The following is a 19,513-nucleotide window of genomic DNA, read 5'->3' on the forward strand; positions in this document are numbered from 1 at the left end:
CTCTTTCATGGGAGCCTCTCAGAAAATCCTTACCTCAGTTAGTTTTTCCATGCACCAGTGTTCCATTAACAGGAGGAACTGCATTCAGTGACACGCTCCCTCAAATACGAGCCACCGTGCCAAGCTCTGGTGAGCTGTGCCAGTCCCTCTGGATGCTCCTTCCTTCACGAAGGATGTGGTTATGGTCCAGTGCTACAGCCCAGCACTGGTGCTTTGGGCACTGTCACTGACTGTACTGCCAGTATTGTTTCGGTGGGTCTGCAAGTCAGATGCAGCCTGGAGGCACCCCCATTGCTAATACAATCTTCACTTCTGTATGAACTGCAAATTGCTAGCTTATGCTCTGAGTTTTCTGGTTTTGCTTGTGTTTCTACACAAATTAATTTTATGGCCAAGATGCTCCTTGGTCTTGAAAATGGAACAAATGTATAGGAAAGTTATACTCTCATTTGGCACGCAATGCCCATACACTCTCTTTATGGTTTTTGAAAGACTTTCAAAAATACTAATGTTTCCATACATCTCTCCTGAGTTATACCGTATTTTCTGTTCTTTACATCTCCGTACACTCTGTGTTAAAAAACCAAATAAACACAAAGAAAACTGCCTAAAAAGATACAGAAAACCAGCAAAAAGTACAAGACACTAAAATAAGATCATTTTATGGAAATGGAGCAAAGATGCCACAGTAAAATCCAGAACAGAGGAAATGACCTTTGTTGTCAGAATAAAAGTTAGTCTTCCACAGTATACAGACTGGCAAGGACAGTGCATAATACAAGAGAGATACGATTTATGCTTCCATGTACCAAGCACAATATTAGAACTCTGTAGTTTAAAAAGGAGTGACTGATTATTGACTTTTGTTCAGCTCCCTAGAATGAATGACATTCTAGTACTATACATACGTGCTACTGGGTTACAGTAGTTCTTCCAGTATCAAAGATAGTGAGCTTAGGTAAGATTCAGAGCATATGAAGTGAGAAGAAACTGCCAAACCCCCAAACATTTCCCATTTAATTTTGCACCTAGATCCAGACCAGATATGGAGGGACACCATGCACACTTAAAACAGCATTAAAGAAGATTGAAAAAGCACACTCTGGTTCTGTGTAGGTGGTGTTAAGACTCTGTAAATCTCTTATTCAAAAGCCGTAGCAGATATTTCCATTATCGCCTAAGATTCCTGGACTTGAGTCTAATAACATTAAAAAATATTAAATTAAAAATTACCTTGTTAAAGCTTTGAATTTGAACAGCAACTTTCTAGTTTAAAACTGTACTTGTATTAGCAGTTTTCCACCGTTCTTCAGAGCAGCAGTGTAACAAACTTACATGCATCCAGCTGTGGAGGTTGCACAGATCACAATCCTTCATTGTAAAAGCACTGTGACTACAGAGAGACAAAAGCTGCCTCTTACAAAGTGGTGTGCACCCCACAGCTCATGATGCATGATGGGTTAAAACTACCGCTGCTGCTGAGTTTCATCTGCATGCCATGTTGGATGGTTTTGGTCCTTAACTAACAGTCGGGGTGTGCCCCTTTTTCTCAAGCCAGCTGTGACAACGACAGCCAACCCAACCAACACCACTTCTAAACACAGTCATGTTTGGAAGAGCTCCAGTTATTATTACCATGGCACAGAATTTACTCTCTTAATCAGGCAGGGTACCTTTAGACTCAGACAGCACATAATAAACCCACGTTCAGACACCAATTTACGTATCTTGGGTCTCCCTATTCTATGTATTTCCTTGAAATGGTCTTACAAACTTCAAATTACAGTCACATGCATAGCCTTGCATTTTGAAAGGCAACAGATGTCTGGGCTTTGGCCCATCTCCCCGTGTTTGATCAGTAGCTGGAAATTGAAAGTACCACCCTTTTGGAATCCCCATGATATAATGTAACTAAGCAGAGTATCACAAATTCTGCTAGAAAATCTACTTGTGCATCAAAATTGTATAACCAACTTTCATGAGTCATAATAGATTAACAAGATACACAGCAGCTCAATTTATTCCCCAATTGCAAAACTAAATTCAATCCTTTGGGCTTGCAATGTGAAATAGACATGTGAGCTTTTCCCTTTTGTTATTAAGTTTTGTATAGATGTTATACTTCATTTATAACTGAAGTGCTCTATTTGCATTTCAGCTGCATTTCCCTTCAGCCCATGCATCCCATTTTAAAATAAATACACAGCCCTTGCTTCTTTATTCAATCTTCCATACAAAACTGCTGGATTCACAACCATGTTCCATGTACTTTCTATTGCATCAACTGCAGACAATACTTTAAACTCAGTTTTAAAAATAAAATAATCATAAGCCAAAGAGACAATGTAAATTTAGCATCACTTACCTTTATTTTCTTGTAACCTTATGTTTTGTTTATATTTCATCACTGTTATCAAACACCTCATTCTTCAAACATAAGCATGCTAAGTGTATTAGTACAGAGAACAGAATTACTTTGGTACTACCAACTCTACCAAAGAAAGAAGAATTCACAAGGCATGCTTAGCATCTTGTTATACAGGTGCCACAGATTCTTAAGTATCATCATGAGTTAATGGATTTATTCTATGCTTTCCTCTCAAGAAAGAAAGTATTTAGTTTTCAGCAGCAAGTTTAGTTTTCAGAAAACCAAGGCTAGAAAGCCAAATCTGTTGTTAATCGCAGGAGCCACTTTTTTTTAAATATAAATAAATCCTACCTTTTGATAAACCTGAATGACATGTTTCTAAAAGAAATTAAGCCAAAATAATAATTAACAAAAAGTTTGTACAAAATAAATTGAAAAAGCCATTTAGAGTGAAACATGCAAAAAGATCTCATTTAAAATGCACAATGAAATTACACTCCAATACAGTCTAAGATTAGGCAGATGATTTAGGGTCTGAAGAATGAAACTCTTAGTGTTGCTACTTAATTACAAACTTAATTTTTCTGGGAAATATGCCACCAGTAGTTATAATGAATTAAAATACACATCAGTGTAAAAACACTTCAAAACTCACTCTGAAAGGTCACACAAAAATGTTTGGATTTTCTTCATGTATTTCAAATACAAAGTAAAAAAAATCAGTAACTCTGTTATAATCTGATTATCTTCAGAGTTAGATTCCTTCCTTCTTTCTTAACGTTAGGTCAGCCATGTTGTGCCAAAAACTGCCTTCGATATTTAGTTAACTTAGTGGTAGAAGCTGTAACAATTGCCTACAACAGAGCATAAATAGCTCATAATCAAAAGGATTATGATTCCCCATAGAGAATGCCAGAATAAATCAAGAGTTTTTACTTTTTAAAAAAATTTATTTAAAGACAAAAAAATATAAGCGTGTCCTTCCATGCCAGTATTCACCTCCTAGTAGTCTGTACACCACCTAGTATAACAGAGCCTCAGCTGTAAGAGGTCTTTCAAGTACAAACTCAGCCATCTGTAGCAGTGCTATTGTGTTACAACCACATGTTACTTAAGCCCAGATGGATTTTAAACTACTGTCAAAAACAGCAGGGAAAAAAACTTCAAGAAAACCACATTGCACTGTACCAGCTGAAACTCAGGGGTAACGATATAAGTCTGAATGCTGCCTGAACAACTGAGTGAAAAGCAAGTTCACAGTTTGAGCATTCACATTTGGAATGTCAGATGGAAAATTAACCAAAGATATTACAAACAAAAGTACAGAAAGAAAGATGTGCCAAAAGGATGTGTCTGAATAAGGTTTCATTTGACAAAAAGCAGATGACTTAATTATTTAAAAAAAGTTCAAATCAATCATTTATCTCTCTCAACTGAAAAAAAGGAGGGGGGGAGTTGACTTTCACACAGCACAGTATTTCCTAGAGAAGTGTTAGCTGACAGAGCTCAGGAGTGTAAAATGCTTACAAAAGGCTAGGTTGTCACATTTTTAAAAACTTTTTTTTCACAGAAAAAGTCTAAATTTTTAAAGAAATTCACTCTAAATTGAAATGAGTCAGTTGTGGAAAAACTAGAGAGTGTGACTTAGCATTATGTTGTGACTGGGAGACTATGACAAGGATGCTGAGAGGGGGGCATGTATAGTCACAGAACAGACAGGAAAGAAATGCCTCGGTGCTGGTGTGATATAAGCCTAACACAAAAGCACACAGGCCAGGATCAGAGTGATATATTCCAAAAAATTTCATGATGAGGAAGGTACAAAAGCATGGAGATTATCTCAAGGAAAAGATAAACAAATCTTCGCTTCTGCAAACACAAGTTATGCATGTCAGAGTGGTCTGAAGTATATGGGTTTGTGAACTGACATGTTTTAAATATAGAAGGAAAATAGGTGGCTTTCACTTTTAGGCTCTGTAGAAGCTAATTTAGATCATACATGGATTTAGAACTAGAAGTCCAATTAGAATAGAAACTGTCTGGGCAGGAACAACACCTGCTTAAGCTAGGCTTTGGCTAGACCAACACACCTTCTTCACACTAGAAACCAGAATCTTCACATGAACTAAAGGTCAAAACAGGAGTAAATTTTTCAAGGTTTGACCAGACTCCTTGTGTAGACTGAAACCAGAGTGCTGCCATTAATTTAGGATGATCCATACTAGCACTACTCCCAACAGGAGCTTGTGTCTCTTGCCCCTGCCCTTTCACTTACGATATTTCTATTCACGTGTTGCCAGCAAGATTATTCTGGAAACTCCGCCAGCCTACGTGACTGCAAAACACAACCTGAACTTCTAAAGCTGCACTAAATATCAGGACTATGATCCCAGTTTATTCTGTGTACTGAGACCATGCAGTCAGAGTGAGCAGCTTTTGAACAGAGCTGCAACACTTCAGCTCTGCAGCATTTGTATCTTGTAGATGAGGATGAAGAGCATGGAAGAAACAGCACAGACCAAACCGCTTCACTTTTTGTCCCATTTGATTCAGCCGCTAAAACCAAATGGCTTCTGTAACTAAAAAACTACGAAAAAATCATGTCAGTGTATTTGAAGTTGTAGAAATTAAGGCATTGAAATGTGGACAAAACCACCTAGGCAATGAACTAGAAGGTATTTCCACAAAAGGGGAACGTGGCATGACTGTTTTAGGAGGCTTACCTTCTTGTTAGTTTTGAAGTTAGCTTGCTGAAGAGGTTAGTGGAACCCCTGGTCCGCGCCTGGGAGAGCGGCGTCGCCTCGTGGGACAGGCTGGGGGAGGCGGGCGGCCCATTGTAGGTGGCGGTGCGGCGCTCCCGGAGCTGCCCGTGGAAGGTGCTGCGGCTGGCGGTGCCGCGCGGGAAGCGGATGCGGTCCGGCGTGGTGGCGCTGCTGATGCTGTGCGTGGAGGCCACAGGGGTCCTCTGGTCAGGAATAGTGCTAGGGCAGAAAACAGAACAGAAGCTACAACTTCCTCACTGAAGCACCACGGCTTCTGCAGGAAACACAAAAGACTACGTTCTACAGTAAAGCAAAAGCAGACACTTTTATATAGGCCAAGGCTGGAAACCAACATTACAGCACTGTATGAAACCAAAACTTGTAATAAGTTAGGATTAAAAGGCTGCCGAAACAGAAACCTACACAAGCAGAAAAATGCAACAGGCGTATCCTGGAAAAAACCAGATAAACTAGGCATACAGTGTCTCACTGAGAAGACTGATAAAAGAATAGATGAGTAAAGTTTCCTCCCAGGAAAGAGAAGCAATAAGTAACTTTAGTGTCTCTCCCTCCACATTCTCTATACAAGTCTTTGAAAATCTTGCTAATTTGAAAGTATTCTACACAAAATTCTCTACAAGCAAACCGCTCCAAGGAGTGAAGTCCTTCAGGATACATAGTTAAAGTCTCCCACAAACTTTTGACAATGGGGAACGTCCAATACTCCTAACACTAGGAAAAAAATTTAAGGTTCATTACTGCAGGATTATGTCACAGACAGCCTGACACACCACAAGACAAATGTAAACAATACTAAAAAAAATGAGGAAACACACATCTTGTGGGCAATATATACTAGAACAATCTAGCACTAAAATTCCACAGCACAAAGTTAAGAAGCAGTGGGTATAAGTTAGTTTCACAACGATTTCAGGTTCTTACATAGGCCTGAAGTTATCTGCGCCATTGTCTATTGGAGGCAACATCATCTTCGTGTGCACAGAGGCTGACATGGACATCGACTTCTGATGTCGCAGCCGAACACTGGAGAAGGATGTAGTACAAACTGAAGCTGGGCTAGCTGCGTAAGCGAACATTTCTGTCAGGCTGGGAGGGGGTTTGGGTTCAGGCAGAGGCAGAAAGAAGAGCATGATGGACCAACAACAAACTACTGCATAGAAAATAAAAAAGCAAACTTTTCCTTCTATTAACTGATTAATCAAAGAACACAAACTCTAAACAGCCCTCTTCTATATAAACAGCAGTAACTACCCTACGCTCCCCTTAAAAAGCATCCTTACTATAGCACTTGACATCTGAAGTAATCATTCTCTTACCATTAGCATTAGTGGGCAGCAACACCTTCCTTGACGTACAGAACCCAACTAACTCAAGTGTTCTGCACCACAGCACTAGTATAAAGCACTGATGTAGCTCATATTGGTAATAACATTTAAAAAAGCATTAAAAAACCCACCAATTGCACTTTCCAGAAGACTGATGATAGCTCCGCTACCACAGTGAAACACTTTGTTTTCAGAATGTGTCCGTGTTAAAAGAAATCAGCATAAGTTGGACAAGCTGTCCAATCTCAATCTACATCTGGTAACTGAGGGACTTCACAGGCACAACTGAAAACAACATCATGATCTTTAACAAGCCCAGAGAAGTCCAAACAAAAAGGCTGGTATTAATCAACCTGTACATATAAGAGACTATACGTAACGCTCGGTGTTGTCTGAAGAAAGAGGTGTAACTGCTGAAGAGTTTCTCATGCTGCCTGGCCACAAACCTTTGATTGTTCAAATCACCATTCAGGCTTTGAAGGAAGGTATATACTGCTGTCTTAGCAGAATGGCCAGTAAGCTGCCAGCTGTATAACATGGTTAAAAGCATGAGCACGAAATCTTTCTTTCTTTGGGCAAAAATATTCTTTTCAGCCTTCGCATTACCTAGTAATGGTAAGGATAGAAGAAAACCAAGAGGCTATGAAATGTATTGGGCCTCTCAAGCCATAACACCTTATCCCATTCAGCTTAAGTCTGCTTCAGAAGTACAGCAATTGTAATACAGAAATATTGCTCAAGGTTAAGAAGTCAGGAACTGGCAGTGACAGTTCCATGACATTGTGTGTTTAATTTCAAGATACTTCATGGTTACACATACTAAAATTGCAGTCCTGTTATCTCATTTTGGTATGTCAGACTTCGGAGAGGAGAATGCTAGTCTAGCAACAAAAGTATTAGCTGACCCACTTCTCAGGCTCAGCTTCCAAAGCACTAGTATTAAACATCTCTCAGCTCAGACACAAGAACTGCTAGCCAGAATGGTTAGCAAAACATACTTCTTTTTGGTTTTTAACTTTTCAGAAACTAAAAAAATCTTCATCTGAGTCATGCATGCATCTCTTTACAATGCTGATCCAGAAGGATGCCAACTACAAGTACTACAGTGAAGCCTGCAACACAGCTCAACTTTTACATTACCCCAGGGTATTAAGAAATTGTAAGGAAATGAACGTTCATCAAACCAATACCCGAAAGTCAAGGAATCCCTAAATAATTGCTCAGCCTCTCAAACACTTGTGGTTCCTTTCCTCTCAATTATTTGCAAAAGATAAAGGAGAAAGAATCCGGTGTCACTACTCATTAGATCTAAGTTTTACTTAGTCATCTGCCTCCAAAGATGTGATGGCTGAAAGTATCAACAGGGTACACCAGAGTACATATTAAAGCATTTTTATCTCTTCCTCGGAAGCTTTGCTGAAGATCAGCTTCCTTGGATTACAAGCCTGGGAACACAGAAACAGTGAGCTAACATTCACCAATTAGTGCCAAGGCTTATTAAAAATATGAGGCTGTTGCTTTAAATAATTTGTGCTACAAATGATTTAAAGCAATTGCCTATCATTATGAAGAGTGTTTCATGAGTACCCAAATGCATTAATGCTCATGCTTTGGAGGAAAGCCAACAGTTATCTCCAGCAGAATGCCTGTGTCAGCGACACAATGTGTTAAAGTAGGGATGTGAGACTTGAAAACTCTTTGCTTCTATCAGTCTGGCATGGGGTCTTCAGGACTACTTTCTCCAACATCAAGTCAGCTAGCTGCCTGTCGATTCTTCAGCATTTGCATACCTTCTCAGAATTCCATGTGCAAGATAAAAACAGAAGAAGCAACATTTTAGCACTTCTCTACAGAAAGAATTGAGATTTTAAAATGTGTGCATCTTGCCTATTAAGGCAAGCCTCTCAAGCTTCCACCGGTCTCGGACAGGATCTGACTGGCTATGAAAAAGCTACAATTTAATCTGTAACAAATTGTTTATAGTAGTTACTCCTGCCATTAACAACTGCCACCAACAGACATTCTAGAAGCACAAAAAGCATTTTTAACAAAACCTGATTTATACAAAGCCCAGGTTCTACTTCAGATCTCGCTTCACAAAAGAAAAACCATTACAACTTTCTACAGTTATTTTCTGCCAAGTTGAGAGTACATTAAAATTAGAGATAATACAGAAGCACCTGAAGGCAGGCAGAAATCATTCTAAAGAGCTAGTCCCATCAACAGCCATGTTGATTTGGCCTTCATTAAAGGTCCCTACATTTCATGGGATGAGACAAGCCTTTGCCCAATTACAGCAACAAAACATTCAGATGTAAATTCTGAATTCTGTGCCAAACCATAGTAATTATGAAACTGGGCCAAAATGAAGGTGCAGTTTAGTGTTGAAGCATTTCAGACAATGAGAAGTCTCCAACTGTAAAACAATTAGCAACACATTCTCATTCTTTTCTCATTTTACAGAGAGTAACGAACGTAGTAATCAAAGATACGCTATAAAAGCTAAAGAGATTTTATTCCTGAAAGTGAAATATAAATGTCCAGACATTTAGCTCAAAGTTTGCAGGATAAGCAGATGACATTTGGATACCATATTGCCAATAAAAGGTGAATTATATAAGGATAACCAATTATGGATAGAAAATAGAATTCACATAGCTGCCAAGTACTACTCAATGTTAACTTTGAACTCAATGTTCATACGTGACAAACCAGACAGACAGCAGTTTGCTGAGAAACAAAGCTGGGGAAAAAAATAACTTCGTAAGACATCCCCTCAGGAGCATGAATTTACTCCTAAATTAAGGGGACATTTGAATCTCAAGCACTCCTAGTAAATAGCAGCTAGTAACTTTTTAAAACATATAAAGAAATTGTAGATGAGGTATTGCAAAGACAGTTTAAGATGAACAAAAATTAAACCAAAAAATTTAATTAATCAAATCTGATCAAAACTATTTTGGACAGAAAGATTAGCTTTTCAAAGACAGTTTGGAATTTTTTTTTTTTTAAAAAGCTCTTAAAGTACCAAATCAAAGAAAGGATGGTAAGCTTTAATCTCAACTGGGTAACAGTAGCAGGGACTAACCAATGAAGGCTGAGGCAGACACACTAAGAGCCAGTACCAAAGAGCTGTGCTGTACTTCACAAGACAGTTGACTGCAGGCCCAGCTGGCCAACTAGACTTTTGGCAATCTTCAGATTTCAAATTTACACTTGACTTTTTCCTTAACCTCTTTCAGTTTGCAGAAAGCTAGGAGGAAGAGACGGTCAAAATCATGTTTTTTATCCATAGGCTCCAGGATTAAAACAAGGGACAGACTTTCCATTTGACATTGCAACATCATCACTCCTCCTCATAAACTACCAAAAGAAAGGGGGGAAATTCTGTGCAAAAAACATCAGATCTTTTAATTTCAACACAAGCTAGAAGACAAGTATTCTCTTCCCACCCTTTACAATACATCATAAAAGTAGGATGGGTTGGAGAAAATTGGGAAGAACAGGAAGAAGTACACATTACTCCAAGCTTAAGCATTTTTATTAAGTACTAGCTATCTGGGCACTCTCCTGGCAACAGTCAACTACTTAATTGTTGCCAGCTTTTGAGACCAGTAAAACTCTGTGAAGAACTGTTGTTTGGAACTTAAAATACCTCAGCCAGCCAGGAAATCTGGTGGTATTCTTCACGAGGACTACTCTCTACCCAATGTCTATATTCACTATTGTATCTATTTTCTACAGGTCTCCTCGGTCTTTGGTACACCAGGAAGGATGGTACTAAACGTGGCTCTGGTGCTAACATGTGAACCAGTTAGCTCCCAATTCCATTGCATGCTCCACTCAGGCTTCCATTCAGTAAAGAAGGAGGAAACCTATTACTTCTCTGACTGTGTTCACTCAGAATGTGTAGATATCAGTCTGTATGACTTCTGTAACTACTGTGAAGCAATTAAACTACAAGAATATCAGCAAGGAATGTTATTAGTCCAAGACAATGGCCCATTTCAACTTTGCTCACAAAAAATTTACTTTCTCCCAGAGACTCTGTAGAAAAGATACTCCAAATAATCCCAAAGTACAGTTTATAGTGAAATGTAAGAAGAGAATGGCCCAAGAGAGATGGACTTTGTAGTCTGATGCTAAACAAGCCTCTTCTGCAAGTGTATGTTGTTTAGACACAGGTGTTAACAACAGATTTAAGATGAAGGCTGTTACATATATGACATGTATTTAACCAGAAATTAGGAACTTATTTTTACATTCTAAGTATAAAATACCCAACATACTTACAGATGCTTCATAACCAAAGATCTGTACTCACCTTTCATTAAGAGTTACACTAGAACATTACTGATTTTTATATTAGGCATTACAATTTTTTTGGAAATGTGAAGACAAGGGACACACACCATATGAAGACATCTCATATACCTGTTTTCCTTGCCATTTTGTATCACTGAATGCCTATCAGCAGTGGTTCTTTCACTACAAACATATGTGTTGCGCCGTGTCATTGCTCCGGGGGCAGTATTATTCTACAAATTAAAAAACACAAGCTTGTTATTCCCCATAAAAGGCTTTTCAGGGGTTAAGTCTACATATAATTGAAGGCTGTTTTACTTCACGCTACTTCTACACAGCTATAAATCTTACAATAATTAAGTTAATATACAAACACCTTCCAGTATTTTTAATAATGGAATCAGAAAAAACAATTCTAACAAGTTGTTCTTGCATTTCATGTTGATGGTTCAAAATGAATATCGCTATAAAGTCTTTAGCCATGTTCTGAATTACAAATTCTCAGCATTTATAGTGTCCATCTACCTCTGCATAGTCTAATGTCTTTATAGCCCATTTTTAAAATACTTTACCACTTGCAGACTGCAGCATTTTCCTGTAAGTTAAAATCATCCCCTTAAACCAGATAGGAAAAGCAAAGACTTAAGAAACAAATGTGGTAAAATTCAGTGGGAAGGTAAACATGGACTTTTAAATATTAAAATATGACAAACACCAGGCAAGTTTTAAAACCAGGGAAGAATAAGTCAAATTAAAAAGACAAATCTCTAGAGAATTTTAATAAGACGCTTCTAAAAATATACATTTAAATACAAACAGAATACATCGAGGACAAGAGAGCCAGGGGAACTTAAACTACAGACCTTACTTTAGAGGGGAGAAAAGAAATAGAATTACTTTGCCTCTGTCTTTACAGAGAAAGAGGGTGGAGATATGCCCAAGTTGGCGGTCAATTTTCCAGGAGCGACTGAGAAGCTAGGTAATTCACAGATAACAGAATTATACAGTGTTAGATGCAATTGCTGTAGGAAAAGCATGGTGGTCCAAATAAACATGCACCCCCAGGTTGTAGAGGAAGCCGGCAAGCCTTATTTTTTTTCTCCCCACCCCAAGAACATAACACAGGAAACTGCATATGGTTGAAAAGTGGAAAAAACCTTTAAAAATTCTCTTTAAAGAAAAAGGATCACGGGGCAAAGCAGGAAGCAAAATAGGCTACTAATTTTAACATGACTGCTGGGGAAAGTCTTGGAGGAGGCTAGCTTAAGGGAATGACTGGTCAGCACCTGGATAAGCACATGTCGAGTAAGGATGGCCACTAAGAATCAGGCAGGGGACTTCATGCTCAACTAACCTTTTGGAGTTCTTTGAAGAATTACTGCTATGATAGACAAGGGAAATTCAGTGGATTTTAAAAATAGCATTAAGAAAAGGTTTCACATAAATGGTCACAGCAGAGAATCATGGGAAGAAGGATAAAAAAAAAAAGCAAAAACTAGTCCAAAGCACAAAAGGAGAGTAGCCAAACCTTTTTTGTTTCCAAACCTGAAACAAAACTGTTAAAGTGTAGTATTCTCAACAACCACGATAAGCTTCTCCAATGCCTTAAGGCAAAATTCTTGCTATACGAGGAGGCTCAAGCAACACAATCCCTGAGCTGCACATTTAACAAGGAAGCCATCTTATCTGTTTGAAAGTCTGCTAACCTGTCATACATCTTTGTATGGATGACATACAAAATGGAAAAGAAAACTGCACAACCACCTGGTTCTAAAAAGTACAAAGAGTATCAAGAGTATTTTAGACTAGTGGAACTATTAATTTATATCATAAGATGTATGTAGTTGTCTCAAGTGGTCTCAAGTATTCTTCACTGGATATTTCTCAGGTATTAGGTATGTGTCAAGTATCAGCAGAAGTCCTCCTGGCCTTTTCCTTGTACTTTATTCCTTATGCACCCCTTGTCTTCAAGGGATAAAGACAAATTATTAAAAAAACAAAACAAAACAAAAAAAACACCACACAAAACAAAACCTAACAAAAACCTTGATTCTTCCACTTCCCTCTGACATTTGTCATTGTGAAAACTCCCCTCTCTATACTAAACTGCTAGCAATGAAACTCTGAACCTAGTGTCAAGTTTTGTTTGTGTTCCTGAGAGGTCATGTTGTGCAAGACACATGGTACACTGGAGTATTGTACATTACTATTTGCATAGCATTGTGTTCTGTGGTCCTGAACACAGAGAATGAAACACCTAGAATTCAGACTGTTTTTCTGTTGGGAAATACAGACAACAATGGGTGGCTTCCTTCTCTGCACCTGCTTCCTTAGAATATTAAATATTTATATCCCTTGAGAAGCAACCACAAACATTAAAACGTCCTGTAATGTTGCACATCCAGAAAGACAAGACAACAATCTCTCCACTGGACCAAACTTTAAAGACCACACATTTTCAGGTTTGGGAGTGGACAAGTTTTGGATTCTTATCTGAAACTGGAGGACTCTAGAGATGCACTTTCCGAGCTCATTCTGGATTGCAAAGACATGTTTAGTATATACTGTTTTCTGTTTGGCTCAGATTTCAGAGGTCATGAGAGAAGATTTAAGCTAAGAAGACTTCAAGCTTTCGGATTTCTGTTTTAGCAAGAACACAGTCTTGGTACAGTCTTTACAATTTTTGGTGAACAACCTTTCATGATTATCAAGGAAGCTCTTCAGCTATGACTCTTTTCACAGGTTCACAGATGCACAGCAGAGGAAGCCTGAAACTGGTGTCAACAGCACCACACTCCCCAAGGGAATGACAGCTCCTAGGGTTAGGGTTAGCTGTGTGCCAGTTCAACTCCATGGCATCATCTGCCTTCTTCACAGAATGTGCCGACACTGCAGAAGCACACGTTGAGACTTCTGAGCATGTGCACAAAGTCCAATCCCAGCACAAAGGATGAATTTGTGCTACAGAGCCCTCCTCTTTTCGTAAAGAGTCCTGCACCCCCTGCTTAGGTAGGCTGTTTTCACATTAAGAGCCACCAAGGTGAGAACTGATTAAAAACTTTCAAAGAATTAGCTTCTGATTTGCCATAATGAACCAATCTATTTACTTAAGAACACTAGTATGCTTTTTGATCCTATATTATTTTCCAACCATACCATCTATTCTCCTCTTCTAGTTTTCTTAAAGCTATGCTAAGAGCTCTGGGGCAGCCTTATTACAAACATCGAGGAAAAATTCAAAGCTATGACTAATAAACAAGGAGTTATCAAAAAAAAAAAAAAAAAAGGAGTTAGTAGTTGCTGCTAACTATGCAACTTCTTTAGCACGTTTTTTGTTATTAATTTGGTATTTGCCCAATGAATTTGAAGATTTTTGATATGCACTTGTTCAGCTTGCAGAACTATTTAGTTTGCAAGAGTTTAAACTCTCTATCAACTTTAGAAGTACAGCTTGGAGCCTCTTACTCCAACCCCAGACATAGCTATCTGCTCTACAAGCAAAACTCTTATTCTTAAGTGCTTGCTTGTATGGTTTCCTATTTACTAAGAGGCACACAGCTGGCTAAGGGTCTCCAGCCAGGACCCATTCTACTACTTTTATTATATCTGTTTTTAAACAGATTTTTTTGTCTCTTCAGTGATTTTCTCATCATATTACTGATTTTAGGACTTAAGTGAGAACACAAACTCCCTCCACCTCAACTTTTTTTCAACTTCCGGACAATATGGTAACTGCAACATCCTTTTTATTTCCTTCTAGATGCATGCCAATACTATAGGAAACAAAGCTCCCTACAGTTCTAGGAACTCTGCAAAAAAGTCAGTGCTTCCCTCCATCCCCAACAGCCAGAAAGCAAAAGACTAATCTTTAGTCGGGGAGGGAAGGGAACTGACATGAAGAGCTATTAACAGAGACAATTTTGAACACTAATTGAGTGACATCACATCTGATTCTATGTTCACTACCTTATACCATTGCTTGTAAAAGATCAGTTGCATCAGCTGCACACTGAATCAGAAGAGAGCAGTATCCCATGGATATGAGCTCAATTTTATCTCATCTACAGTAGTACGAAACTTGAAGTAAGACTACTGGAAAAAATTGCCAGGATTTGGAAGTGGTGTAGAATAGCAGATCAAAATACTAAAAGATGGTGAATGTAAAGTATGTTTTAACTGTGATGCAAAGAGCTTGAATAAGTACCACACAATACTGAGCAAAGTGCATTATAGGATAATCAAATTAGCTTTGTCCTACCATTTTAAGACTCAGTAGAGAAGAACTGTCTTGCAAGAAGGAACAAAATCTGAATGGTTTCTGGACTGAACAAAAATGCAGAGAAAGAGCAGGGGACCTCAAATGTCAGAAAAGAAATCAGGAAAAATCCTGAGCTCTTGTTCACATTTATGAATAACAGCTGCTGCAGTAGAAGACATGCCTTTCCAAGGAATCTCTTTGACACTAGCCAAGTGGCAATACAGACCCAATCAAGTAAAACAAATCTTATTTTACTTTTGTTTCAGACTGTCAAAAAGCTGTAAGCTCAGGAAGTTCTGTTCCCATTTGTTCTAAGCAATGGTGCCGAGTATATGACAAAATATGATAGCTTTGTGGGATAAGTTTTTAAAAAAAAAAAAAAAAAAAAAATCACTCAATTGCAAGTTGAATATAGAACTGGCAAGTTATTTCTTCTAAAGAGAAGGAAGTTTGATACAAAATCCCAAAGTTTTAGATATTATATGTGAGTTATGTGAAAACAGATTTCCAAATCTGCCTCAGAGGGAGGCACCAGAGTATGGAAGTTAAAGCCAAACTGAACAAAATATTTTTTTTGGCACACTGCCTTCTGCTAGACCCTGTAAATTCACTAGTTATGCACCTCAGTGTGTTTTTCTCTGTTGTTGTTGAGGTTTAGAGATAGGAGTGGGAAACCCACAAGGATGAAAGCCAGGCATGCTGCTTCTGAATAGAGGCTGAAGTACACCTTTCAGCAGCTTTTAGAGCAACATTTCTTTAGTAATCTTAATACATGTAACTATGATTTGAACTAGCCTGTTTGTGGACAAAGATTAGGTGGCTCCTTAGACACATGAATCTATAAAACAAGAAAAACAGATTTCATTCTTCTCTACAGAGACCACATAAGGATAGTTGGTGATACTAGACACAACTCATGAAATTTCAGGGGACAGCCTTTGGGTTCAGGTTTTTTCTTTTTTTTTTTTTTAATGACCTTTTAAACATCCAAATTATGTCTGTTCACTAACAGCTACTAGTGCTAATTATTAATACCTACTAACTACTTCAGGAATATTAAGTAGTAATTTGAGTAGCTGACAGCAGGGGAAAACAAAGGCAACAGTATGAGATACCTACATTAACTCTTGATAAATGAAAAGTATTTTCAGCACCACTGATACATCACAGGTTTAACACTTTTTCACCCCTCAAAAACATTTCATGGTTTTAATAAATAAGCATTTCTACTTACACTAGGAGCAGCCGAACTTTTCTTACGTTCAGGAATATCAGCCTTATTGGGATTGCTGGCGTTTCCAAGCATTGGACTAGGTGGTGCAATTCCTCTTCCTCCAACAGCACTATTGCTGGTTTTTCTTGACTGAATTCCTTCCTCTTTGAGGTCACTGTCTGTAGTACTAGTCTGACTTCTTTTGGGATATGCCACCACTGAGGGGATAGATGGTCCAGCTGAAAAAACAAACAAAAGAAATAGGAAAAGGATTTTTCTTTTCAGAAGTTCAGGAGCTGTTTTTCACTACAATATAAATGTATTCATGCATGAGAATCAAAACAACACACACTAGGAATTAGAGTTGCAAAAAAGTAAGTATTTAAGTTATCTAAATGCATGTGTTTCAGAAGACAACAAAATATTGTGAAAACCAAAAACAATTCCAGGTGGATATACTTCTTATTTCCATGAAAGAAGTATGAATTTCATGGAGGCTTCTGGTGTTTTGAATACTGACACTGGTCTGGCTTCTCAAGTTAAATTTGGCTTTGTCATCTTAAAACACTTAACAAGTAACTGACTCATTCAAACCAGAGAGTCCTTCACTAGCACAAAGCTGGCACATGCTGCTCAAGCCAATTTCTGATAAAACCAGGCTCCCAAGGCAGGTACCTCGTAACACAACTCTGGACCACCAGCTGTGTTAATGGCTGGCGGGCTCCACTCCTGGAACAGCCCAGAAAAAGCAGCAGTTTGCCAGCAGCCTCCCCAGGCATGCCAGGAGCAGGAAACTGCCAAACACTTGAGAATGAGGCAGTCCCTTCAACAGTCCCCTCCAGCTCCCTCTTGCTTTAATAGGTTTCTGGACACAGGAAAGGCTTTGAGGATGTCAGGATTGTTTTCTGCCATCTCAGTTACGCCTCCTCAGAAGGATGCATCAAGATATATCAACTTTGTAGTTAGTGTTTTAGTGACAGTTAATCAGAAAGCATATATCTACACACACATAAAATATATTTTACGTATATACAGAAGACATAAATACATTATATACATATGTTTGGGTTAGAACTAAGTGATCTTTAAGGTACCTTCCAATCCAAACCATTCCATGATTCTTTAATATATATATATATAAAAGCATCACAAAACACAGTAACTGCCATCCCAGGAAGATTCACCAAGTAATGCAACCTCCAAATGCCCCTGAGATATTTAAGAATTAAGCAGACCTAAACAGAGACTGCTTCTATGAGTTAGAGTCTGAACAGGAAAACATTTAAGATATTTAGAGAATCCTAAGCTACCATCTCAGACACTCATTAAGCAGTAGAGTTCGAAGTTTGTCTAAGTTACTGCTCTTCAGAAATTCAATTCTTGCAAGATAATCAAGTGACACTACCCTCAGGATACAGGAAACGAGAAATATTGGCAAGCTGACATTTCTTCCAAGTTTTAGACACAAGCTGACCTACTAGCATCAAAAGAAAACAAAAGCTGAGCAGACATACAAGAGCATGGGGGAGGAGTGCTGTGCTGTTCATGAAAAAGAGGGTTGCAAAATTGTCTTCAATTTGTGCAACAAGACTTTCCCAGCACATTCAGGAATGGAAGGGCCAACACAAGGCAGAGTAAAACTAAGCTGGTGTACTCACCATTCCTCCAGAAGATGTTTTTGAAGGTTTTACAACAAAACTAATTTTAAAATAATATTAGTTATGCAGTAAACCATTTAACCACCATGCTGTGAGCTACACTGTGGTCACACTTCCTGCCTTTGGCAGATGAAGACAATATCAGAAACGGAACAGAACTGTAAGCCACTGTACTCTGCAACACTGAGAATGAGAACTGCTCACCGTGATCACTGTACCGCCGCTGTTTCTGGCTAGAAGATATGCTTCTCTGAACTTTGTGATGAGGAGATTGTCCAGTGCTATTGTTAAGATCACTACTTGGCCTAACCTTGGCAAGTGAAAGATTGCTGCTGGAGCTTGAATCACTTGCATCCAACTACAATACAAATGAGAATATTAAAACAAGGAGTTCAGACAAAACATCATAAATATCCACCACATTATGGGAGCAGAAGGAAGATGGCTCTGGTACATTGGAAATACTGTGACAGTAAGGAAGTTATTTAGAGGCCTCAACTTCTTAGATTCTTGTGCAACTGTCTTAGGTAAAACTCAGCTGAATCTGCAGCTCCTGAAAGGACAATCAGATAAAATCCATCTCTACTTTCAGTACTCTCTCCTAAGATTTTAACAAGAAGAGAGGATACATTTCTTAGAAGCCACCACGCTAACTCCTCCAGCAGAGGAATCAAGAGAAGCTTACTGACACAGAGCCCTCTCAGCATCATATGGAGAGGCAATCTACAATGCAAGAACTTTATTAGGTTGACTGGTCCTGATTCTTGGTTCTCATAATATATATTTACAGCTGGCACATTCCTGACTAGACAGGACAGCAACTGGCATACAAAGTCCTTCACAGAAGTAACTGCTGAGCAAGCAGGGTGGTTTTGAGGAGCCTAAAGGCAAGAGTTTACTGACTCAGATCAGGGTGAAAACAAACACAGCATCATTTGGACAGCTGACACTGATTAGAATAATGTAATTTTAAGTGTAATGGACTTCTGTGCATGAATGCAATGCCCATAGTTACTGACGATTTCTAACCTAGCTTAAGGACACTTTCTAATTCCTTTGTTTCTTTGCATTTCTGAGAATGGGACTTACCTCTGATGATTTCCTTCCTAACAGTAAGTATGTAGCAGTGATTTCATCATACTTCATTTTACTAAGGGATTCTTGAATTTCTTCTTGAGAATATCCCATTCCTACCATAATATCTAAAACCAAACACAGATTCTGTAAGTAACAAACACTCTGATGTTTAGGCTGGCTAAGTTCAAGAGAAAGAATGGAACATGTTTAAAGAATTAAACAAAATGATTAAGTGTAAGAACAAACTCCTGATGATATCTCAATATTAAAAAAGATTATTTACTTTTTCCAAATGGCAAACACAGAGTGGTAGAGAAATGAAACCCCACCCACATCAAGCAAACAGGATCATATTCTGAAAAATACTTCATTACCTATTCTTTTCTGGTCTGAGATGTCTAATTCTGGTTCAACAAAAGGTTTAAGTTCATCCTCCTCATGCCCCGCATTGATCCACCTATCCTTCATAATTTGCTGTAAAAGAAAGAGGTTTATTAGTACAAAACACTTACCAGCAAAGAAAACA

At 38.4% G+C, this 19,513-nt stretch overlaps 1 protein-coding gene across 2 annotated transcripts in view; it reads right to left on the reverse strand.

Moving 5' to 3' along the window:
- MARK3 (MAP/microtubule affinity-regulating kinase 3) overlaps positions 1-19,513 on the reverse strand; it is a 48,769-nt gene that overhangs the window by 5,221 nt on the left and 24,035 nt on the right. The window contains exons 9-15 of one of the 2 annotated variants that reach the window (XM_008946345.1): positions 19,362-19,461; positions 19,000-19,112; positions 18,115-18,268; positions 16,274-16,491; positions 10,911-11,014; positions 5,092-5,349; positions 2,720-2,746 (exon numbers count right to left, since the gene is read on the reverse strand). In XM_008946345.1, the coding sequence (XP_008944593.1) occupies positions 2,720-2,746; positions 5,092-5,349; positions 10,911-11,014; positions 16,274-16,491; positions 18,115-18,268; positions 19,000-19,112; positions 19,362-19,461 (974 nt within the window). The remainder of the gene's footprint in view (positions 1-2,719; positions 2,747-5,091; positions 5,350-10,910; positions 11,015-16,273; positions 16,492-18,114; positions 18,269-18,999; positions 19,113-19,361; positions 19,462-19,513) is intronic. The other variant, XM_008946346.1, reaches the window with a different exon arrangement.

The sequence above is a fragment of the Merops nubicus genome, unplaced genomic scaffold (genome assembly GCF_000691845.1).
Source record: "Merops nubicus isolate BGI_N331 unplaced genomic scaffold, ASM69184v1 scaffold46518, whole genome shotgun sequence".
In the NCBI taxonomy this organism is placed as follows: domain Eukaryota; kingdom Metazoa; phylum Chordata; class Aves; order Coraciiformes; family Meropidae; genus Merops; species Merops nubicus.